General features: G+C 36.2%; 1 protein-coding gene across 4 annotated transcripts in view; it reads left to right on the top strand.

The window, feature by feature from the left end:
- SBF2 (SET binding factor 2) overlaps positions 1 to 26,392 on the top strand; it is a 513,021-nt gene that overhangs the window by 224,873 nt on the left and 261,756 nt on the right. For all 4 annotated transcript variants that reach the window (XR_004250226.2, XM_032166635.2, XM_032166637.2 and 1 more), the window contains exon 3: positions 15,145 to 15,282. Coding sequence is in view for 3 of the 4 variants with exons in the window: in XM_032166635.2 (XP_032022526.1) it covers positions 15,145 to 15,282 (138 nt within the window). In the remaining variant the exon portion in view is untranslated. The remainder of the gene's footprint in view (positions 1 to 15,144; positions 15,283 to 26,392) is intronic.

The following is a 26,392-nucleotide window of genomic DNA, read 5'->3' on the forward strand; positions in this document are numbered from 1 at the left end:
GAAAGACTGGCCTCCTCTCCTTGGGTCAACTGCCACTTGTTGGAGGTGTGGATAAGGTACTTAGGGTCTTTGCTCCTTCGTTAGTCCGAGGGTGACAAGGGCAGTTACATTGCAGAGGTAGTGGCAGAGAGGCTATGTCCAGGGTGTTGCTTAATTGGTACTGGCTTGATAGTTCTGGCAGGGGGTGGCTGGAGGCTCAGGCCTGGAGGACCTGCCCAGTGAGGAGATATGGGAACAGGCACCCATGTAACAGTCTGGCCACTTTTCCGTAGGACTGCTACAGTATGCTTGGGGCCCGCTGCAGTCTCTAGTCACCTCAGATTTTCCAGAACCTAGAAGTGTCACCAGTGAAGTTTGTGAAACAGCAAAGATGGGAGCCTGTTTCTCCCTCTGGGAGCTTTGTCCCAGGGAGGTACAGACCTGTTGCTGGCCCAAAGGCACCTGTAGGAAATTGCTGGAGACCCTGTTTGGGAGGTCCTACCCAGTGAGGAGGAACGGGATTGGAACTGCTTAAAAAAACAGTCTGGCCACATTTTAACAGAGCAGTTGTGCTGTGCTGGGGTCCATTTCAGCCCCCAGTTGCCTCAGACACTCCAAAGCCCAAAGACTGAACCAGTTAAGTCACCCAAACAGCAAAGATGGTGGCCAGCCCCTCCCTCTGGAGCACCATCCCAGGGGAAATTCAGTTCTCTGTTGGCTGGAAACCTCAGGCGAGGGTGGCTGGAGGCCCTGGTTGGGAGGTCCTGCTCAGTGATGAGGGACAGGATTACCCACCCATGTAAAGCAGCAGTGTGGCCACTTTTTGTTAGAACTGCTCCTTCAGCTAATAAACAACTTCAGCAAAGTGGCAGGATACAAAATCAATATATGAAAATCACTAGCATTCCTATACACCAACAACAACCAAACTGAGAGCCAAATCAGAAAGGCAACCCCATTCACAACTGCCACACACAAAAATAATTACCTAGGAATACAGCAAACCAGGAAGGTGAAAGAGCTGTACAATGAGGATTACAAAACACTGCTCAAAGAAATCAGAGAAGACACAAACAAATGGAAAGACATCCCATGCTCATGTATAGGAAGAATCAGTATCATTAAAATGGCTACACTGCCCAAAGCAATTTACAGATTCAATGCTATTCCTATCAAACTACCAACAACATTCTTCACAGGACTAGAAAAAATTATTTTAAAATTTGTATGGAACCAAAAAGGAACTTGAATAGCCAAGGCAAACCTCAGCAAAAAGAGCAAAGCTGGAGAAATCATGTTACCTGACTTCAAACTATAGTGCAAGGCTACAGTGACCAAAACAGCGTGGCATTGATACAAAAAGTTTTCTTTTGTGGTCTTCATCTTGGAATTATTTTAAACTTATAATTAGTTTGCAGGGTATTTTTTCTGTTTAGTTTTTTCAAAACTTGAATGTTCAAAGCTATTCCAAATGTTTATTTTTCTCTTTAATTTTCTTCTTGAAATTTTTATATGTACTTCATTTTAAATTTTTAAATTTTTTTGTTTCAATATCTTTAGTGGGGTATAAGTGGTTTTTGGTTACATGGACAGATTATATCATGGTAAAGTCTGGGATTTTAGTATACCCATTACCAAGATAGTGTACTACGTACCCAATAGGTAGTTTTTCATTTCTTACCCCATCTACCTTCCCCATTTCCCCACTTCTGGGACTCTATTGTCCATTATACCACTGTATGCCCTTGCATAATCATAGCTTAGCTCTCACTTAAAAGTAAAAAATGTGGTATTTGGTTTTCCATTCCTGAGTTGTTTTTCTTAGGTAATAACCCTCCAGTTTAATCCAAGTTGCTGCAAAAGACATTATTTTGTTCTTTTTTATGAGTTAGTAGTATTCCATGGGGTGTGTGTGTGTGTGTGTGTGTGTGTGTATCATTTTCTTTATTCACTCATCTGTTGGTGGGCACTTAGGTTGATTCTTTAGCTTTGCAATTGTGACTTGTGCTGTCATAAACATAATTCACTCAGGTGTCTTTTTCATTTAATGAATTCTTTTCCTTTTGGTAAGATACCCAACAGTGGGATTGCTGGATCAAATGGTAGATCTACTTTTAGTTCTTAGAGAAATTTCTTTTCTGTTTGCTCTAGAGGCTATTCTAATTTACATTCCCAGCAGTAGCATATAAGTGTTACCTTTTCACCACATCCATGCCAACATCTTTCGTTTTTTGACTTTTTAATAATAGCCATTCTGGCCAGCCTTGGTGGCTCACACCTGTAATCCCAGCACTTGGGGAGGCTGAGGCGGGTGGATCACCTGAGGTCAGGAGTTCCAGACCAGCCTGGCCAACATGGTAAAACCCCATCTTTACTAAAAATACAAAAATTAACCAGGCATGGTGGTGTACGCCTATAGTTCCAGGAGGCTGAGGCAAGAGAATTGCTTGAACCTGGGAGGTGGAGGTTGCAGTGAGCCGAGATCTCGCCACCACACTCCAGCTTGGGTGACAGGGCAAGACTGTCTCAAACAAACAAACAAACAAACAAAAAAAAACATGCAAACAAACAAAAATAACGGGCATTCTCGTTGGAGTAAGGTGGTATCTCGTGGTTTTAGTTTGCATTTTCCTAACGGTTAGTGATGTTGAGCATTTTTTCATGTTTCCTGGCCATTTGTTTTTCTTTTTTTTTTTTTATGGATCAATGATAATAACTCAATCCTCTATTTGACAAAGAAGGAGAAGGAAGAGGAAGAAAAAGAAAGTGGGATAAAGGATCAGAAAGGGAGGAAAATAGAAAAAATTAGAGTGTGACTCCAGTGTAGACCTGTTTTGTTGTTGCTGGGTTGGTTGGTTGGTTTGTCTGTTGTATTTTTCATATGTTTCGCCATGTTGGCAAGGCTGGTCTCGAACTCCTAGCCTCAAGTGATCAACCCGCCTCTGCCTCCCAGAGTGCTGGGACTACCGGCGTGAGCCACCACGTCCAGCCCCCACATTGCATCTGGCCTCCGTGGTAGACCTCCCAGACGGGCGGCCAGGCAGAGGCGCTCTCCACATCCCAGATGGGGCCACCAGGCAGAGGCGCTCCTCACTTCCCGGATGGGGCGGCCGGGCAGAGGTGCTCCTCACATCCCAGACGGTGGGCGGCCAGGCAGGGGCGCTTCTCACTTCCCAGATGATGGGCGGCCGGGCAGAGGCGCTCCTCACTTCCCAGACAGGGCGGCCGGGCAGAGGCGCTCCTCACTTCCCAGACGGGGCGGCCGGGCAGAGGCGCTCCTCACTTCTTCCCAGACGGGGTGGCCGGGCAGAGGCGCTCGTCTCTTCTTCCCAGACAGGGTGGCCAGGCAGAGGCGCTCCTCAGTTCCCAGACGATGGGCGGCCGGACAGAGGCGCTCCTCACATCCCAGACGATGGGCGGCCAGGCAGAGGCGCTCCTCACTTACCAGACGGGGCGGTCCTGGCCATTTGTGTATCTTCTTTCAGGAAATATCTGTTCATGTCATTTGCCCACTTTTTAATACGATTATTTGTTTTCTTCTTGCTAATTTAAGTTTCTTATAGATTCTGGATATTAGTCCTTGTCAGATCCATAGTTTAAAAATATTTTTCTCCCATTCTGTAAGTTGTCTGTTCACTCTGTTGATTATTTCTTTTGTTTTGCAGAAGCTTTTTTAGTTCAATTGGGTCTGCTTCATTTATTTTTGTTTTTGTTGCATTTACTTTTGGGGCTTAGTCATGAAATTTTTAAATTTAAAGCCTTAATCTGTTCATGAGACTCATATACCAAAATATTAAAAACTTAGAAGTTAGGTTAGCTTATCCTTTGTCTTTGAGAACATATTAAGATTACAAATAGGATCTTTTTTCTAATTACTTATTGCTGATGTCAAAGAAAATTTTTGATTTGTGTGTGTTTGTATATCTGCCTACCTAATTAAACTCTTACTAATTGAAAGTGTTTAGTCAGTTTGTATGTATTCTCTAGACAGACAATCATATTATCTTACACGTAATGGAAGTTTTATTGTGGTGAGGACAATGCAAATGTTTTATAGTAGTAATAAAATATCTGGATGTAAATTTTTACCAAAAGCAATATAGGTGACCCATTTCAGTTGTTTCCATTTTAAGCAAATAGTTTTGGATAGTCCCTTTTAAGTATATACTTTATCAAAAGCTGCTTATTAAAATTGGGCCTATATGTGACATGCATTATTCTGTAAAAACAAAATGTTTGAGATTTCACAAACTCTTAAATTGACTTCTCTTCCAAAGTCTTCTGCCAACTATATTTTCTCTGAACTTTTTTTTTTTTTTTTTTGGTGGAAGAACAGAATCTCGCTCTGTCACCCAGGCTAAAGTGCAGTGGCATGATCACAGCTCTCTGCACCCTCAACCTCCCGGGCTCAAGCAATCCTACCCCAGCCTTCTGAGTAGTTGAGACTACAGGTGCATGCCACTACTCTTGGTTAATTTTTTTTTTTTTTTTTTTCCGAGACAAGGTCTCACTCTGTCACCAAGGCTGAAGTGTCGTGGTGCGATCTCAGCTCATTGCAGCCTCTTATGCCTAGGCTCAAGTGATCCTCTGGCCTCAGCCTTCCAAATTGCTGGGATTACAGGCACAAGCCACCACGCTGGGTCTTTTTTCAAACTTTTGAAGAATATCTATATAACGTTCAGAGCACACATCTGACACTGCCCTGGCCTGGCTTGGCACAGACTTCAGTCTCCTAAAGCTTCTATTACTTTTTTCACAAATCAGTTCTTCTTTGGTCAGAATGTAGTTTATAATAACAGTTCTTTGTTATCACTTCTTTTCTATCCTCTTTAGAAATGCATCCGCAAAAACAAAACAATTTAGGGGTTGCTTAACCTTTAAAAAGGAATTCAAAGATAATTAAACATTTTTGTGCTCAACTTGTGCATGCTCTAGAAAACCAGTTCTGTTTCCCTGAGAAAATAAAAAGACATGTCTGGAAATATTTATATACTACTATGCTTATTTCAGCATTAATTATAAAACATTATAAACATCTTAACCAACAATAGGGAATTGGTTATAATATTTTATATCTACATGATGGTATAATATTCAGTTATTAAAAATAATTATGTTAAAAATATATAAATACATGGGAAAATACATGTTATAGGAAGGGGAGAAAAACAGGATTCATAACTATATATACGATATGCCCTCCTTTGGATAAACACACACACACACACACACACACACACACACACACACACACATACATGCATACCTTCAGAGATAAATGGTTGCTAGGAAATATTACATGTTACAAAATTTATTTCACTTTCATTTTATTTCTTAAGTTTTTCTGCCATGTATTTATAATAGCATAAAATAATATGCATAAGGTGATTTATGAAGATAATTTAGAAGTGAAGGAACACGGTTTGTAGAAATGCAGAGACTTGGATTCTAGTCCTGCCAGTGCCACAAACTCTTTATGACCTTAATGTCTAACAGTCTTGGTTTCATTGTTTGTAGAATGAGTCTTGTGAGATATGGTTATATATAAAATATCTTACAAACTTGAGAGATTATTATATTAGCACATACCTTTTATTTGCAGATAGATGGCTTATTTGCAAATTATCTACTTCATACATTTGGGCAATTAAACAAGCAAGTAAACAAAGCGGGTGTTTATAATGCATTAACATATAGAGTTTAGCAATGTCTAACAATTCCAGCCTTGCAACCTTGAAGTATAATTTGCTTATAGGTTATACTGAGTTCTTAAAGAAAACTAGAGAAACAAAGACAGAAGAACATCCTGAAAAGGATTCCCGCATTGCCTGTTCCCAGATATGTTGTAACATTTTTATGGGCATGGTATGTGTGAAATAGTGAAGTCAAGGTGGAAGGGAGTTGTCAAAAACATAAGTCGTTGCTCATACACTTATGCATGTATGAAAACGGTATTATTTGTCAGATTACGTGGTATATTTTGTCACTACAAATGTGTGTGTTTTCTCAGTGACTTGAAAAAAGGAGGGCGCAATGTTAGGTCAGTCTGTTATGACAGTCAATTCTAAACATTTTGGGTTTTGCACCTGTGATAGCTTTTTTTTTTCCTATTTGCCTATAAAGACACTGGGGAGAGAAAAATCCTGATTTTTATCCTGTTTGTTTAATGCTTATCATCCTGCTTACTATCTTTTAGTGACTGCTCTCCAGCTGTCTAAACATTTTCCTCACATTCCTGTCAGAAGTGTGACTTAAACCCAGGTTCAAGAATTGTAATGTCCACATCCTCACTGTTTATTTCTCTAACACATTTTTAGTTAAGAAGGGAAAAGACTAAACCAACTAGCATTGTTACATTTGAAATCAAAATTCTATGAGGAGTTCTTCTCATTAAATTGTGGGTTTGTATTCTGATACTCCCAAATCTATTATTGCTTAATCTTATGATACAGTGAATTGAAAGAGTCATTTAACTGCAGGTTAGGGTCATTTCTTTTCATCCTTTGAGAAAGAATTTTTGTAAACTGTGTAACATAGACTATGTCTATGTTAGTGTATTTTATTTGAGAATATAGAATTCAAAATTTCCTATAAAATGTTATTCTAATGGTATTTTTAAATGCACAGTATGTTTAATGTCATTTACGTGTGAAATAGAGGATCTCATACGTAACCAGTGTCTACTTAACTATCTTAATCTCTTTGTGGAAAATTTAGTAAACAAAATCTGACCAGGCCAACCGTTAATTACTATACTATTTGAGCTGTGGTCACATTAAGCTGAGTTTTGAAGAAGTCTATTGGATTTGAAAATTGATCCTTGGAATTTCCCAAAAGTTTTAAGGGTAATACTTTTTTAATCACAGAATTATTCTTATAGTGTAAACTAACATATTTATGAGGCTATTTAAGTAACTAAGGTGGTCTTACTACCTAAACTCTCACATTCTTTTTCTGGATGTTATATGTTTATTATTTTCTATTAGGAGAAGGAATTTTCTTATAGGCTTTTTAAAAAGACACATTTAATTTAAATGTTATACATTAAAACATGACTCAATAGCTATAAATTTATGGATGCAGATGAAAGTCTTGGGAAATATTGAAAACCTATAATATTTCACCTTCAAGAAATCATTCAATTTAGTCACAATGCTATGGACATTTTTGTTTTTCTGGTATATTTTTCTTATATTGTCTGTATGTGCAAAGCATTTGAGAAAAATGGGCACATTAATAGTTATTTTTTCTAGTTTCAGGCAGCAAAATATCTGACTGCTCATTTAAGTAATAGATCTACTGTAGTTTCCCCCTTATCCATGGTTTTGCTTTCTGTGGTTTTATTTACCCATGGTCAACTGAGGTCCAAAAATATTAAATGGAAAATTCCAGAAACAATTCATTTGTTTTAAATTATGCACCATCTGAGTAGTACGATGAAATCTCACACCATCCCACCTGGGATATGCATCATCCCTTTGTCCAGCATATCCACATTGTATACACTATGCACCCATTAGTCACTTAGTAGCCATCTTATCTGATTTACCATCAGAAGGTCAATAGTAGCCTATAGCTATGTCACAATGTTTATGTCATTCACCTTTCATCTCATCATGAAGGCATTAAATCATCTCACATCATCACAAGAAGGGCAAATATAATACAATAATACATTTTGAGAGAGACCCCATTCATATAACTTTTATTATAGTCTAATATCATAATTGTTATATTTTATTATTAGTTATTGTTCATCTCTTACTATGTATAACTTACAAACTAAACATCATTGTTATGTATGTATGGGAAAAAACATAGTACGTATAGGGTTCCATATCATACATACATAGTACATACAGGGTTCGGTATTATCCACAGTTTTGGGTAACCACTGTTGGATCTTGAACATATCCTCCATGGATAAGAGGGGACTTATAGGCCTATATTTATATGGTTATAAAAAGTTGCGTTGTTATTTCTGTTAGGTAACTTTAATTTGAGAAGTCAAATATATTTGGTAGAATTAGAACTAAAATGAAGGGATTTTGTTTGTCCTTATTGAAAACCTATAGTTTCTTTAAAAATGTGAAAATATGCAGTCATCATTCTCTAGTGTATATTTTTTAGTACCATTTACCAAGCCTAGTGATTAGCTAATGATATGAATGACAGACTTCTATGAGAATGGGATTATTTGCTGTTAATTCACAGAACTGATTCACTTTTTATCAGAGGGGCAGTTTGTGGTGGTGGTAGAACTGATGATGCAGGCTGTATAGTTACATTATGTTATAACCCAAGCTCACATACTTCCTTCCTGATTCTGAGGCTCATTTTAGAAAATGATGTACCTTATTCACAAAAGAAGTTTGTTGAGAGAAAGTAAAAGGATTTTGAAAGATATTTTTGGCTTTTACTGTAGCCTGATAAAACTTTCCAGTTCTACCAAGGATTATACCTTTCTGTTACCCAAGTAGTTTAAGCCAAGGATAGTTACATGTTAACACCCATTCTCATTAAAATAGCAGTTCCCATACTTTTAGTCTCAGTACCCTTTATACTGTCACAAATTATTGAGAACTCTAAAAGAATTTTATGTGGTTTTATCAATTCATTTATATATTAGAAATTACAACTAATTTTTTTTTTTTAAGATGGAGTCTCTCTCTTGTTGCCCAGGCTGGAGTGCAATAGCGCGATCTTTGCTCACTGCAACCTCTGCCTCCCAGGTTCAAGCTTTTTCCTGTCTCAGCCTCCAAAATAGCTGACATTGCAGACGTGTGCCACCACACCCAGCTAATTTTTATATTTTCAGTAGAAGTGGGGTTTCACCATGTTGGCCAGGCTGGTCTTAAACTTCTGACCTCAAGTGATCCACCCACTTTGGCCTCCCAAAGTGCTGGGATTACAGGCGTGAGCCATTGCACCCAGCCACAACTAAAATGATTTTTTTTTAATTTACCCACTTTTAAATAACAAAATCCCATTTCATGTTAACAAAAATACCATGTTTTTATGAAAAATAACTATCTTTTCCAAAACAAAAAAATACAGAAAAGAGTGATACTGTGTTACATTTTTGTAAATGTCTTTGATATTTGGCTTCGTAGAAGCAGCTGGATTCTCATACCTGCTTTTGCATTCAAGCTCTTGTGATTTGATTTTTTTGGTTGAAGTATATGAAGAAAATCAAATCTCACAAATATGTCATTGGAAAAGGAAGGAGTATTTAGTAGCTTTTTCAGATAATTATGGATACTTTTCTTTATATACTGCTCCAATATCCAATGAATAGTAGTTTCTTAAAGGTTACAGTGTGGAATTTGTAACCACATCTGTGAACTTTTCTTATTGTTACATTAAAATCTGTTGGTCTACTGGGCACTTTGAATGGATCTTTCACATGCATGATTTTATAATATCATGCACTGGTCATTTGGCAAATATGGGTTTAGTGAGTTATATACAGCTTCCAAATATTGACACATGTCACTATATAATACTTAAAATATAACATTAACTAATAGTATGATAATATTTGTCATAGAAGTCTTAAAATATTACAAAACTCTCAGGTACTTGAAAGCTCATATTTTATCACTGATAACAAATTGTCTTAGATCTTTATCTTGAAGTGACAGGCCCAGTTGATTTATGTTGAGAAAATGTCTGCCAAATACATGTCTGCCAAAATATGTTTGGCATATATAATGCCAGTTATAATGAAATTAAAATGTTTATTGCTTCATCAAGGGCCTTTTCAATTAAAACTGGCTTTTTTATTGCAAATGTGCAGCTATAAAGAATACAGTGATTACTAGTATAGTTTGGTGCCACTGCTTTGATTCCTATTAAGACACAAGCAGTTTTACTCACAGGAAAGAAAAAACCAATATCTTAGTTTTATTATGAAAATAATTTTGACAAGCCTGAGATATAGGGTTATGGAATTTAGTATAGATGGGTTGTTGAGAGAAAAATATATGGATATCAAGGGCCAGTTTTTCATATCCGCAGGTTCCTAAGGGCTGACTGTGGGACTTGATTATCTGCAGATTTTGATATTAGTGAGGGGACCTGGAACCAATCCTCCACAGATACCAAGGGACACATAAAGATAATGATGTTGGCTTTTCTTTACCAGATTAGTATCAATAGATAAGAAGTTCTAGGGAAATACAGAGGAGGATAGGTTATTATTGTTGTTGTTATTCATAATAAAGATGGTTTTGGAGTATAGTAGAGGAACAGCCTGGCCTGATTCTTTGGTTTGGAGAAGGCGAGAGAAGCTAGGAAGTTTCAAAGAAGACTTCATAGAATAAATGATTCTTAAGTTATCAATAATATTTTGAATAAATTGCTATTTTAAACTAAATATGTAATAGGAATGTTTTTACTGATTTGCTAATTAAGGTACAGTTAAGCCTTTCTCTAGAGAAACTGTGAACATGATTAACATCCCTCTCCAAATGTAGGAAATCATGTCGATCTTACTTTTCTGTTGTCTCTAGACTCATACAAGGTAGGCAATGAGACAGTGAAAGGAAGAGCTAGTTTTGGAAAACGTCTGTACAAAAGAGGAAAATGTCAAAGAGATGGGGATAGAAACATGGGTTGGATCAAAGGGGGTAATGGTCATAATACCTAACATTTACATCCACTGGATTATATGCCAGGGGCTTCTCTGAGCACTTTGCAAGTGTACATAAGATCAGTTGAATGTATTTGTGTAAGTCTATTTCTGGGCTCTCTATTCTGTTTCATTGATCTCTTTGCTTATTCTTTTGCCAGTACCACACTGTCTTGTCTACTGCAGCTTCCTAGTAGGTCTCAAAGTTTGGTAGTGTCAGTCCTCCAGCTGTTTTTTCCAATATTGTATTGGCTATCCTGGATCTTTTGCCTCTCTTTATAAACTTTAGGATCATTTTGTTAATATCCATAAAATAACTTGCTGGGATTTTTGTTGGAATTATGTTGAATCTGTGGGTCAAAGTGGAATGAACTGACATTTTGTCAGTAGTGAGTCTTCCTATCCATGAACATAGAATCTCTCTTCATTTATTTAGTTCTTTGATTTCTTTCATCAGAGTGTTATAGTTTTCCTCATACAGATCTTTTGCATACCTTGTTAGATTTATACCTAATTATTTCTTTTAGTGGGTGCTAATGTAAATGGTTTTATATTTTTGCCTCAAATTCCACTTATTTCTGACATAAAGGAAAAATGGTTGATTTTTGTATATTAACTTTGTATCTTAGAACTTGTTTTTAATTGCTTATTAGTTCCAGGGATGGATTTTTTTTTTTGTACTTTCAGATTATCTGTTTACACAATCATGTCATCTGTGAACAAAAGCAGTTTTGTTTCTTTCCTCCCAATATATATAGTTTTTATTCTTTTTCATTTTATTGCATTAACTAGGACTTCTAGGATAATATTGAGAAGCAGTGGTGAGAGGGGCATCCTTACTTTATTCCCCTGATCATTCTTGGAAAGCTTTGAGTTTTTCATCATTAAGTATGATATTAGCCATAGGAGTTTTTTTTTAAAAGATATTCTTTATCAAGTTGAGGAAGTTTCTCTCTACTTCTAGTGTACTGAGGCTGTTTATCATCAGTAGGTATTGGATTTTGTCAAATGCATTTTCTGCATCTATTGGTATGATCACATGATTATTATTCTTTAGCCTGTTGATATGATGTAATGCTTTAATTGATTTTTGAATGGTTAACCAGCCTTGCATGCCTGGGGTGAATTCCACTTGGTCATGATATTCTTTTTATTCATTGTTGAATTCAACTTGCTAATATTTTTGCTTTTATGTTAATGAGCAATATTGGTCAATAATTTTTATTTCTGTAAATGTCTTTATCTGGTTTTGGTATTAGTATACTGCTGGCCTCATAGAATGAAGAAGGTATTCCCTTTGCTTCTGTTTTCTGAAAGAGGTTGCAGATAATTGGTATACAGTTGTCCTTTGGAATCTGCAGGGGGATTGGTTCCAAGAATCCCCCACACATACCAAAATCCGAGGATGCTCAAATGTTTTATATTAAATGTGCATATAACCCATGCATATCCTCCTGTATATTGTAAATCATCTCTAGATTACTTATACCTAAGACAATGTAAATGTTATGTAAATAGCTACTATCCTGGGTTTTTATATATACTATTTTTATTGTTGTATTGTTATTTTTCTTTTTTTTTCAAATATTTTTGATCCATGGTTGGTTGAATCCACAGATGTAGAACCCACAGATACAGAGGGCTGACTGTAACTTCTTCCTTAAATGTTCAAAAGAATCCACCAGTCAGTCCATCTGGGCCTGAAAGTTATTAATTATTGATTCAGTTTCTCTAACAATATAGGACTATTCTGATTGTCCATTTCTTGTGTGAGTTTTGGCAGATTGTGTCTTTCAAGAAATTGGTACATTTCATCTACATTGTCAAAGCTGTGGGCATAGAGTTGTCCATAATATTCATTGATTATCTTTTAAAAGTTCATGGGAACCTTTGTGTGGAGGAAAAGTTAAATATTAAATTTGAACTCAATTGAACGTGGACACTCCTGGCACAGGTTGTGTGAGCCCCTTCAGGTGTTCATCCAGCACTGTTTCAGAGAAATCTCTATTTCAATCTATTCCTATACCTTGGTTATTGAAAAGCAATAGGCCGGGTGCGGTGGCTCACGCCTGTAATCCCACCACTTTGGGAGGCCAAGGCAGGTGGATCACTTGAAGTCAGGAGTTCAAGACCAGCCTGGCCAACATTGCAAAACCCCGTTGCTACTAAAATACATGAATTAGCTGGGCATGATGGCGGGCACCTGTAATCCCAGCTACTCAGGAGGCTGAGACAGGAGAATCACTTGAACCCAGGAGGCAGAGGTTACAGTGAGCCGAGATCGTGCCACTGCACTCCAGCCTGGGTGACAGAGCAGGACTCATCTCAAAAAAAAAAAGAAAAACAATAGACAGTCACAAAAACAAGTTGACCTTTTTGTGTTCCTTGAGTCCAGTCACGAAGGGCCTTCATGACTGGACCTCCTGCCAAACAACTCGTTACAAAAACAGCTAGGGTCCCACGCTGTGTGGAAGCTTCATGAGACCTCTCCTTGTCTGTGCACAGACAAGTGGCTGACTATAGAGCCCAGGCTGTTGCTTCCCAGTCTGGTGGTTGTTAGAAACAAGTGCTTCGTACTGCAAAGTGAAACCAGCACTCAGGCAAAAAGCGTTCTCAGCAAGGCAATTTACTTCTGCAGAAGGGTGCTCCCTGCATCAGCCACGATCACAAGAGCACACTGAACAAATAGGGTAGATGCACGATTCACAAAGGAGGGGGTAGAAGTGGTTCTTCTGCTACGGCACAAGACATGTCTGGACATGTCTGGGCAAGTTAGGGCACAGCAAGAGCGGGAGGGCTGCTTGCAGGCTGAAAATGAGAAAGTACAAGGAGGTGGGGCCTTCGAACCAAGGACATTACACAGTTAAACCCTTTGAAGAGGAATTCACCACCTCTGGCATGGTGAATCCTCCATACTCTGGTGAGTGTGGTGTCCAACTCTGGAGCCCAGACTGTTGCTTCCCAGTCTAGTGGTGAATCCTCAATAGTCTGGTGGGTGTAAAAACATTTATCTCTTTTCCCTTCTCCCCTTTGCATTGCAATTTGCTTATTATATCATTTGCTTATTTTATTCATTTGCTTATTATATCATTTGCTTATTATATCTACATTGCCATTTACGTAGGATAAAGCTTGTTTACCTTTAAAGCTATTGTGTGTGTGCCTTTTCTTCTCTCGTGGGTCTCCCGCCCAGAACAATCTGTACTGATATCCCCTCTTTCATTTCATTTGTTAGTAATTTGTGCCTTTTTTTTCTTAATTAGCCTGGCTAGAGGCTTATTGAGCTTTTCAGAGAAGCAGCCTTTTATTTTATTGATTTTTCTCTACTGATTTTCTGTTTTCAATATCATTGATTTCAATTCTAACTTTTATTTTCTTTATTTGCTTACTCTGGATGTAATTTCCTCTTCTTTTCTAGTTTCCAAAGGTCAAAGCTTACATTACTGACTTTAGATCTTTCTTCTTTTCTAATATGTGCATTCAATGATAGAAATGTTTCTGTAAGCACTGCTTTCACCACATCCCACAAATTTTGATGTTTTATTTTCATTTTCAGTTAGCTCAAAATATTTTTAAAATTTCTCTTGAGATTTCACCTTTGACTCGTGTTATTTAAAAAGTATTGTTTGGCTGGGTGCAGTAGCTCATGCTCATAATCCTGGCACTTTGGGAGACTGACACAGGAGAATTGCTTGAGCCCAGGAGTTCGAGACCAGCCTGGACAACATGGAAAGACCCTTTCTCTACAAAATAAAAAATATTAGCCAGATATACTGGTAGGTGCCTGTAGTCCCAGCTACTCAGGAGGCTGACATGGGAGAATCGCTTGAGCCCAGGGGGTTGAGGTTAAAGTGAGCTGTGATCATGCCACTGCACTCCAGCCTGGGTGATGGAACAAGACCCTATCTCAAAAAAAAAAAAAAAAAAAAAAAAGTGTTTAACCTCCAAGTATTTCCAGATTTTCCAGCTATCTGTCTGTTATTGATTTCTAGTTTAATTCTGTCATGGTCTAACAGCAGACATTCTATGATTCCTCTTCTTTAAATTTGTTAAAGTATGTTTTATGGACAAGAATGTGGTCTGTCTTGCTGAACAAGATATCTCTTTTTTTGTAATGAATTGAAGACTCTCAGATTCATACAGAAATTTTAAAATAATTCTATTTTCCCTCAATGGTACATATTTTGCACTTGATATCTAATGTATTCCATGATTTGTTCTCATAGTTAGGGGGATGTCTTTCATTTTGATGCGGTATTCCTACATATGCCAACCTAGGTCTCAGAAATGGCACCCAGAGTGGCATCTGTGGGAAATCGAGGCTGTCTTCATGAAATATATATGCACATTGGTGAAAGTTTTCAACATTATAAATCTGTACATGAACTTTTTTTTAAATGTTGGCTTTAGAGTCATACCACATCAGGTAGGAATTGGTTAAAATGGGCAAACATTTAAAATTTCTCAGAGATTAACTAATAATTAACTTTTATTATTTTTAAATGTTACTTTTTTTTTTCTATTTCATTTAGTTTTGTCAGCCTGGCGGGTGGCAACTGTCCAGAGAGAGGAAGCAGCCAACATTCTTTGTGGTTGTCCTGACAGATATTGACTCAGATCGACATTACTGCTCATGCCTAACCTTCTACGAGGCAGAGATCAATCTTCAGGTACAAAAACCTTTACTAGCTAAAGTACAGTCGAAGGTACAACATTTAGGAATGTTTTTTATATGCCATATTTTTGTTAAAACTGCAAGTTTGCGTTTTATGGGCTAGCTTAAGAAGCATGAAGAAATTTTTATGTTTAAGGTTGGAGAGGAGAGCAACATGTTAAAATTACTTTCCAGATTTAATTGTCCTTTTTCGAAACATTGATCATAATCTGAATATTTCTAAAAATAGTGCATCCTTGAATTGGTTTATTAAAAATATTAATTTCTTCTCTTGGTGAACCTATGATTTTCCCTGCCACCCCTTCTCTTGGGAGGTCTTTCATACAATGTGGAACATTTACTCACAATGTTTGCAAATCATTATTACAATGCTTGACATTATTGTTTAAGCACCCAAATATTAACTCATTCTTCTTAGGGGTAGTATTATCAACATGATCAGGCAGAAATTCATAAGCTAGAACTATGAAGACATATAAAATAATTGCTCTTTCAGACTATTGGTTGAAGTTCTTAGTTTCACACTACTGGCTCTACTTTCTCTAAGCAGAAAGGAGTCATAACAAAGTATTTGGCAACTTATGAAATTTTAGGGGTGAGGGACAAGCAGGGAACCAATTCTGGGTACTAGGAACAGCCCAGCTTGGTGCTATTCTCATAGAAACCATATTCATTCCACCTTTTACCACTTGGCACTTATGATGCTGGGTATATATTAGACATTATAACCTTCACCATAGTTGTGCTAGAATATCCATTCTCCTGCAGATATTCACACTGCTGACTTCTGCTTTAGTCTCACACTGCTGACTTCTGCTTTTAAGTTTTACATGAGTTGTTTCTTCGGTGGAAGTAAGATTGTATACAGAGCCCATTTTGCCCCAAAAAGTGTAGGGTTTTTTTTTTGTTGGTGCTGATGGTGGTGGTTTTTCTTTCCAGGCTCTATAATAGAAGAAGGAAACCATAAAGGGGATTTGGAAGATATTGAGTAAGCCAGTTTGCATAATCCGCTGTAGTTTCTGCTACGTATAGAGTATCACCACTGGGGGGAATAGATTGGCCTGCTTTCTGAAATGGCTTAACAAAGGAGTGTTTGGTAGTTTTGATTATGTTTATTAAACTCTAAGATCTGAATTTTCTGAATGCAAAAATCTGATTTTTGAGTACAAGAGGAGACAAATTACCTTTCATGATGCAGACTCACTATTCAAGTTCATTAGACTGATGTATTAAAACCAACATGCTAGATTACTAATTTATAGGAAATGCGAAAAGTGCTGAAAATGCATATAGAACAAAATATGCATTATCAGCACATTGTCTTCCTGTCACCAGATCTTAGTAGAAAGCCATATCAAAGTCCGGAATTTTGATTATGGAATCAAACTAAGGGATATTTGATGTTAAATACTTAAAGACTATCAGACTAACATAGCCTGTTGCTTCTGTTTGAAATTAGAGATTACCGTATGTTATCAATGGGGACAGAAAACTTTTGGTCTGTGACTTAAAGTCTCCTCTCCCGTGGATAATGTTTGGATGTATGTTGCCAACAAATAGCTAATCAAATTCTCGTTTTTATCAGTTCAATCTGAATAAGTTAGAGGGTGTTCTGTAGCCCAAGAACCACTCTGTCTCTTTTATTGGCCTTTGATTTCTCTGTTGATCTTTAGCATTTAAGTTAATGCTGAGAATTCAGTATATTCTGTTATTTCCATATTCTTGAGGGTATCGCTTCACAACTCCTTGGAATTATCTAATGAAACTAACTATAATTATTTAGATTCTCCCTCTTCACTATTCACCCCTCTTCTTCTAGACAAACTGACAGGAAGGGAATATATTGACATTATATTAATAGCAGATGTTTATAAATAGGTTATAGGAATTCTTGGGTATTTTTCAAACTTTTAATTTGGAAATAATTTTAAACTTTCAGAAAAGTTGCAAGAATAATGCAAACATGTATATAGCCTTTACCCATATTCACCTGTTGTTAATATTTTGCCCCATCGATTTATTTGAGGTCATTCTTCCCTACCCTTCTTTCCTCTCTTTATCCCTTCTTCCCTCTTCCCCTCTCTCCTCTCCCCCTCTCCCCCATACACACACACACCTAAATTCTTTAGAATATGCTTCAGAGGTACATAAACAGTACGTAAACAGTACAGTTATCAACCTCAGGAAATTTAACATCAATATAATAAAACCTACTATCCATATTCCAGTTTTGTCATTTGACCTAGTAGTGTCCTTTATAGCACCCCCCCATCCCTTTTTTCTTCCAGTACAGGATCTAGTACATACTACATATATTGCATTTAGTTTTCATTTCTCTTTTGTCTCTTTTCATCTGGAATAGTTTTTCAGCCTTTCTTTGTCTATAATGTTGACATTTTTAAATAATATAACTTCTCACCCCCATTTTTAATACAATGTTTCTTATTTTGTGTTTTCCAGTGTCTCTCATTGTTAGTTTCAGGCTGGGTCAACAGTTGGAATATTACCTGTGTTTCTTCTAAGGGCATCCTTCTAAGAGTACACATCCGGAACTCCACAATGCCTGTCTGTCCCTCATTGATGATGTTAATTTTGGTAACTTGGTCAGATGATTGTCAGATTTCTCCACTTTATAGTGGCTATTTTTATGTTTGCAATTAATAATCAGTCTACTAGAAGACACTCTAAGACTATGCAAATATCCTACTATTCATCAATTATGTTCCCCTAGATTCAGCATTTACTAATGATTCTTGCCTATAGCAATTTTGATTCTGATAACAAAAAATGATTATTTTCTAACTCCATACTCCCCCTACTTTTAGCAGTCAGCAGTCGACCTTTTACTATAAGCAAGAACAAACTCTTCCTATTTGAGCTACAGATTCATGGATTCAGGTTTTTTTTTTCCAATAATATATAAATCATTAATGGTTTTTATTATTTTAATGCACAAATTATCCCATATTTGACCAGCGTGCACCACTCAGACAGATTCCTGTGTTCTTTTCACAGATCTCCTTTTAGAAAAAGTACTTCTTAACTTTTCATCGTAACAAGTTGATCTAGGATCATTTTATTCCTTCCCTGCCTCTGCCTTGAAATCAGCCATTTCTTCAAGGAGTCTGACTCCTTTGAATAGGGAATAATATTAGAAGCTAAGATCTGGGTTCTTGTATAGTTTGAATCCATATGTCAAGAAGTTATTTCTTTTTTTAGCTTAGATATTTTCCTACTTGCCATTTTAAGTGGACCCAGAAATCATAATTTATTTGTTACGATCACCTTACAAAAGGTTACAGTCTGCTTCATATCAGTTTTGTCCAAGATTCTGAAAATGTGGATAGGTTGTGAGAATTCTGGATTCTGTATAATTGTACTTAGGTACTAGCCAGAATTGTAAGACCACTTTTCTGGAAACATAAGTTAATGTCTTTTGGGCTTGGTTGAAAAGAGGGACAAACAATGAGCCGAATTTGAAAAAAAAAAATAGAACCCAGAAGATGTTTCTTTCTTGTCATCAGTAAAGTTGTTTTCATTTTTGGCATGAACTGTTTATGTCCCTTTAAAAATGTGTTTTTCTTTTCTTTTTGGATCATATCATCAGTTCAAAATAGATCTTTTAATTCTTGTTTGGTGTGAATTACTTCATACCAAATATACTATGACACATTATTTGGAAGCGTTAAGAGGGGGAACTTAGGGACATACACCATCCAAAATATGATTGTGCAACTTTAAAAATGTTAGCTCTGTTATCTTTCCAAGATACAGTAACACTGTCAGTAATCATAAGCAAAACTTGGCATTAAACTGTTGATAATATGTTTCCAAAATTACTCAACTAGGTAATATATCTTAAATTTTTTTAAGTAATAAGTAAAATATGATAGATTTACATTGACTTTTATTACTTATCTAAATAATTATTTGATTATCTTAAAATATGTTAAAAGTATAAAATTTTAAATATCTAAAATTTAAATTTAGTTCTATATCTTTTTAAAGTTATTTCATATGTTTATATACTTGTCTCTGAATCAGTGATAATTATGCAGTTCTCAGTGAGAACATTTGGTATGTCATCAAATTGTCATCAAAGAAAGAGAGAGGGAATGAATTTTGTAATTTCGAGAGATAAGAGGAGGAATAAAAGAGGGAGAGACAGGCCGGGCGCGGTGGCTCACGCTTGTAATCCCAGCACTTTGGGAGGCCGAGGCGGGCGGATCACAAGGTCAGTAGATCGAGACCACAGTGAAACCCTGTCTCTACTAAAAATACAAAAAAATTAGCCGGGCGTGGTGGCGGGCGCCTGTAGTCCCAGCTACTCGGAGAGGCTGAGGCAGGACAATGGCGTGAACCTGGGAGGCGGAGCTTGCAGTGAGCCGAGATTGGGCCACTGCACTCCAGCCTGGGCGACAGAGCAAGACTCCGTCTCAAAAAAAAAAAAAGAGGGAGAGACATAGAAGGCATAAGATATGTTTCTCCATCACAGTGGGCTTCAAATCTAGCTTGGGAAGCAGAACCAAAACTTAAGTACAAAACCATTCCAAAGTGTCATATGCTAAGTATCATTCAGTGAAATAGATAATAATTGCAGACTAGGCAACTGGAATAAATCATACAGAGTTTAAAAGACTCAGTGGACATTTTAATAAGGGCTAACACCTAGAGTAAGGGAAAGAAAAAGGACAATTCAAACAAAAAGCTTGTGAAAAGGAAAAAAGATCGTAGTGCTTATGATAAATTAAAGTCTTATGTTCTGGGTACTGTGCTAAAAGTTTTACAACACTTTATTTCATTCTATTTTATTTAACTCACATATAGTTTATTCTCACAAAACATCATTTGATAGGTTTTAACATTTCCGTTTTACAGATGAAGCTTACTTAGGGACATTCAGTACCAAGTTGAAGTGCTCGATTGATTCTGCCTCCAAGGACCAAATAATAACTACATATACTACAAAGCTGCGGAAATTATATCAATGTGCTATAGGTTCAAGAATTAAGTTTCAAGGATAAAAGCAATTACGGAAACAAAAACAATACTCCAGAAGCAGACCCTATTGTGTATAGGAGATCAGTATCCAACAATAGAAGCTTTATAAATCAATGGAATGTGTGTATTTCAACAAATATTATTTAAACAGTTGATGAGCTATTTGAGAAAACAAAAAAATTTAAACATAATATCATATAATTAATTCCAAGCAGTTAAGTAATTACCTGGAAAATGGAGTAATAAAAAGGAATTTATGAATTCGTCTCTAGATGGTATAAAACAGTGGAGAAAACCACACACAAAACATTGTATAGATTTGGCTGAAGTACTACAACCCAATCATTTTTGGTACTCCTGCACCCCCAGCATCCCGCTCCTTATCATAGTAAACTATGCTCATTGTAGAAAAGCATAGAAAGAACATGCAGGAAAAAATTTGAGAGAACAGAAAAAAATTATTTGACATATTTTCTTCCAATAATAAGGATTTTTTTTTTTTTTACAAAAATTGCTGTACACTAGTTGACCATATGGGTACGTTTAATTAATCCCCTGATGGACATGTATTTCCTGTTTTGTCAATATTATGAATAATTGTGATGAATATCTCTTTGGAAAAACCTTAGTTCCTTCGAGAAAGGTTTAGTCCCAGGTAATCCAACTCTTTGAACTAAAAATTAGAAATAACGGTGTTTGGGAATTGGGCTTGCTGATATTGTAATCAACTTTACACTTGGTAGCATTCTAGAGACTAGTTCTTAGGTCTTATTCAACAAGACTAGACTTTATGAGAGTCTAGTGAAAACTAGCATGCGTAACATAATTCACACAGAGAAAAAATTGGGAGACTTGTATATTCTGAGTTTATTCTATAGTTTGATAATTTACAACTTTGCAAGTATCCACATGGGATTCTCCTTAGAGTATGGATGCTGAAGATTATGTTTTTTACCAAAGAATCTGTCTTCTCCTCCCCCTTTTTGAAATGAGAATTGGCAAATGGACAGAATGCTGAATCTTAACAGTCCCATTGATGTCCCTCACAGATGTATTTTGTAGGGAAAAACTATCACTGAATTAACTATGATTTAATTGATGCTACATGCTTAAAATGATATAAGACTTTAAAACAACAGGAGAAACTTTTGGGAGTAAGTTTCCGGAATCCTTCAACATCAAATACCTTTTCTTAAATTTTGACAACTGTTTCAGGCTAGGAAGGGCTGCAGTGAGAACTGTGTATTGTTACTATTTCATTTTAAAACAAAGATTACTACATTCAAATATAATTAAAGGAAAACAAACCTGGACATCTTTTCAAATTGACAGTTTGGCATCTCAGTTGTTATCTTTCCTAAACAGCTTATTTTAACTAATATGTTATTTCTTATAAAGGTTATATATAAGAGTATAGGATACTGGAAAGAGAAGTAGCTTAAGAGAAGACTTGGCTTGTTAATCCCAGTTATGCCTTTAATGATCTGTATGACCTTGGCAAGTCATTTCGTCTCTCTGGGCATGTGATTACTGATTTATAAAATGAAGTAGGTAGCATAGATTTTAAATATCTTCCACTACTGTATTATTTTTCTTATTCTGTTGTGTTAACTATATCTGATTTTAAAGATATATTTTAATACTGTTCATAGCAGATACACTTAAATTATGTCCCACAGAATACTATTGCAAGTCATCTTCTGAATAAAGTGTACTTTTATTTTTTTTTAATTTTACTTTAGGTTCTGGGGTACATGTGCAGAACATGCAGTTTTGTTACATAGGTATACATGTGCCATGGTGGTTTGCTGCACCCATCAACCTGTCATCTACATTAAATATTTCTCCTAATGCTATCCCTCCCCTAACCCCACCACCCACTGACAGGCCCCAGTGTGTGATGTTCCCCACCCTGTGTCCATGTGTTCTCATTGTTCAGCTCCCACTTATGAGTGAGAACATGCGGTGTTTGGTTTTCTGTTCTTGTGTTAGTTTGCCGAGAATTATGGTTTCCAGCTTCATCCATGTCCCTGCAAAGGACATGAACTCATCCTTTTTTATGGCTGCATAGTATTCCATGGTGCATATGTGCCACATTTTCTTAATCCGATCTATTATTGATGGACATATGGGTTGGTTCCAAGTCTTTCCTATTATGAATAGTGTCACAATAAGCATACGTGTGCATGTGTCTTTATAGTAGAATGATTTCTAATCCTTTGGGTGTATACCCAGTAATGTGTTGGCTGGGTGAAATGGTATTTCTAGTTCTAGATCCTCAAGAAATCGCCAGACTGTCTTCCACAATGGTTGAACTAGTTTTCACTCCCACCAACAGTGTAAAAGCGTTCCTGTTTCTCCACATCCTCTCCAGCATCTGTTGTTTCCTGACTTTTTAATGATCACCATTCAACTGGTGTGAGATGGTGTCTCGTTGTGGTTTTGATTTGCATTTCTCTGATGACCAGTGATGATGAGCATTTTTTCATGTGTCTGTTGGCTGCATAAATGTCTTCTTTTGAGAATTGTCTGTTCATATCCATTGCCCACTTGTTGATGGGGTTGTTTTTTTCTTGTAAATTTAAGTTCTTTGTAGATTCTGGATATTAGCCCTTTGTCAGATGGGTAGATTGCAAAATTTTTCTCCCATTCTGTAGGTTGCCTGTTCACTCTGCTGATAGTTTCTTTTGCTGTGCAGAAGCTCTTTAGTTTAATTAGATCCCATATGTCTATTTTGGCTTTTGTTGCCATTGCTTTTGGTGTTTTAGACATGAAGTCTTTGCCCATGCCTATGTCCTGAATGATATTGCCTAGGTTTTCTTCTAGGGTTTTTATGGTTTTAGGTCTTACGTTTAAGACTTTAGGCTGGGCATGGTGGCTCACGCCTGTAATCCCAGAACTTTGGGAGGCTGAGGTGGGCGGATCATGAGGTCAGGAGATCAAGACCGTCCTTGCTAACATGGTGAAACCCCGTCTCTCCTAAAAATACAAAAAAAAAAAAAAAAAAAAAATTACCTGGGCGTGGTGGCAGGTGCTTCTAGTCCCAGCTTCTCGGGAGGCTGAGGCAGGAGAATGGTGTGAACCCGGGAGGCGGAGCTTGCAACGAGCAGAGATTCTGAACTGAAGACTAGTGGCCTAGTTTGTTTGAAGGCTTGTTATCCTAAAATGTGTATTTCTTATGCATTCGTTATTTTCCAGACCAATGAAAGGGCAAATCTGGTTTGATCATGTAGACATGTCAACTTGATTAAAAGATTATTTGGCAAGAAATGAAGGGTTCAGGGGGAATTTTAGAACTTACAGAATTTTGCAACTACTTAGGCTCCATTATTCCAATTCTGGAAAATTTTTAAGTTCTTAAATTGCTTTACTGAGACAATTCTATATAATGGTACACTTGCTATATATTACATTTCAGAAAGGAAATTTAGGACTGAAAATTTTTTACTTGTGGAATTAATTTTATCATCCTTTTATAACTGATTATTTAAGAAATGCTGTAGGAAGATTTTTAGTGTGATACAGTATTGTTAAAAATGAACATAGCACAGAGAAGATGTTGGATGCAACAGTTCTTTAAGGATAAAAGGGTCAGGACTTGACAGTTATTTTGATATTAAAATTAAGCATCAAGATACAATAAAGATGAGGCTGAAGTGTTCAACCTGAATGGTAGGATAAACTTCCTTAAAGCTTGTGCTGATCTGCTACATCAAGTTAGTGCATGCAATCAGCAATCTAGTACTTTTTGTCTCAGGATATGTTTTAAGAGCAGTAGCACTTTTAGGCCAGATTGATATGGTGAGTACTAATTTATCCCATATTATTGAAGCACAGAGACGATGAACTACACATAAGTTACACAGAAGCTGGGCATCACTAGCAGATGTAATCCGTAGTGGTAATTGGTAGGCAAAGATAACTACAAGTGGGCAAGTTGTGGCATGTGATTATGATATGTATTGACCTTGTAACTCAATGTGAGATATTTAGTAAACAGTGTTTCAGATAAATTTGTATCTTTAATGAGACCTACTAAAAGCAAGGAATAATCTTTAAGTGGCCAATTTAATGAGAAGAAATAATCTTAAGTTGGCAAAGCCCTTAAAATATTGTTCAGCTGGATAAAATATGTGAAACTGTTTTATAGTATAAAATATTAAATTTAGCATTATTAGAATATCTCATATTCATAGACTATGTTTTGAATTTCCTGCTTATTTTTAAGTTTTTCACATCTTTCCAATGGGTGAAAATCTGTCATTATAAAACACACACCAAATAAAACTAGTGTTATTATATAATTATTACATAGAATACATCTAGCAGCTATATAGAAGAGGGAGTATTCCTCTTACATGATAAATTATTTCTAGAAAAATGTTATCAAAAATGTCACATTACCATTCTAGAACAAACTTTATTTTACATAACAAATTTGGGGTTTATTTGTGTGTGTGTGTGTGTGTGTGTGTGTGTGTGTGTTTAATCACAGCAGTACATTTTGCTTTAAAAGCTGAAATAAGAATTTTTCTCTAAACTTGGGGCATTACATTCTTATAGGAGAGATATTGAAATTAAGAACTAAGAATATTTTAGGATTTGTAGCACATTTACAAAGGAAAAGTCAACATCGTAATAAAAAGTGATATAAATTAAAATTATTTTTTACTGAATACTGATTTTCACTCTGTTGGACCTTTTTCTTTCTCATTAATAACTATTCCTTTTGGTGAGTGTTTAATTGAAGAGCAGCTTTAAGAAATGACCAATGTATTCTATTTTGTGTTTTGGTCAAAGTTAGTTAATGGTCATATATTTGAAATGGTTATCTACTTACTCTAGCTGACTTCTAATGGTACTCTAGGGCATTTATCACAATCTCATAAAATGTGGATAGCTTTATCTCTTCCAAGAATTTTAGTCATTCTTTTGTCATTTTGAATTTGTTAGTAATCCATGAAGAATATGATTCATTAAGTGTGGAAATCTTTGGTAAATTCATATTCATCACATTTTTATTATTTCTAAGGATTCCAGAAACCAACCAACCTAATTTTTGTTTTTGCTTTGTAATACATGAAAATCTTTCAAGAGCATGTGGACTTTATCATACATACAAAAACTAAACAGATAGTTCCCTTTGGATGTACACATTCCACAGACATCTAATACTTTGTTATATTGCATTGTACTAGAAACTAAATGAGCTCTAAAGAAAGTAGAAAATATAATTCTTGGCTTCTGTGAATGGGGGGAAAGGACTTCCCTAGATAAAATGCTCAAAAAACTATGCCAAGAAAATGTATTCATGCATGTATGCAATGAATAAATATTAAGTATCAGCTATGGGCATAGCCCTTATTTTAGGAACTGGAGGAAATCACCGTTTAACAAAACAGAAATCTTGGCCTTTATGGGAGCATGTGCTAGTGCAGTTGACAGACAAACTAAAAAACAAGATAAGTGAAATAGGTAAATATGTTGGATAGTAACAAGTGCCATGGAGAAAAATAAAGCAGAGAAAGTGGGTAGAGTGTGTTAGGGCATTGCAGTTTTAAATAACGTTGTCAGCAAAAGCTTATTAGAGCAGAAGATGCTTGAATGAAAACTTAAAAGTGATGAGGAACTGAGTCATTAGAATATCTGTGGAAAGAGTATTTAGGCAAAGGAATAACACAGAAGTGCACAGAGCAGTGGATGGGAGCATGCCCAGTGTGTTTAAAGAGCAGCAAGGAAGCAAAGTGAGGCTAAAGAAGAATAAAGGAGATGAAGGGAGGCTGTTAGAGTAATCCACACAAGAGATTATAGTAGCTCACAGCATTATGGTAGCATTATGGTAGCAATAGAGGAGGTAAGAAATCAGGATTTGTTGACAGTGGGATATAGGTTATTAAAAAGAGGGGAATCACGATTTTGGGTTTGTTAAGCGGGAGAATCATATTTTTTCAAGTTTATTAACCAGTGTTTAGTTATTGAAACTTATGTATGGTTTTAAGCCTTTTTTATTGTGGTAAGATATATATATAGATATTTATCTATATATAGATATAGATATATAGAGACAGATATATAGATATAGATATCTATATATCTATATATCT

The sequence above is a fragment of the Hylobates moloch genome, unplaced genomic scaffold, assembly GCF_009828535.3.
Source record: "Hylobates moloch isolate HMO894 unplaced genomic scaffold, HMol_V3 SCAFFOLD_11, whole genome shotgun sequence".
Lineage (NCBI taxonomy): Eukaryota > Metazoa > Chordata > Mammalia > Primates > Hylobatidae > Hylobates > Hylobates moloch.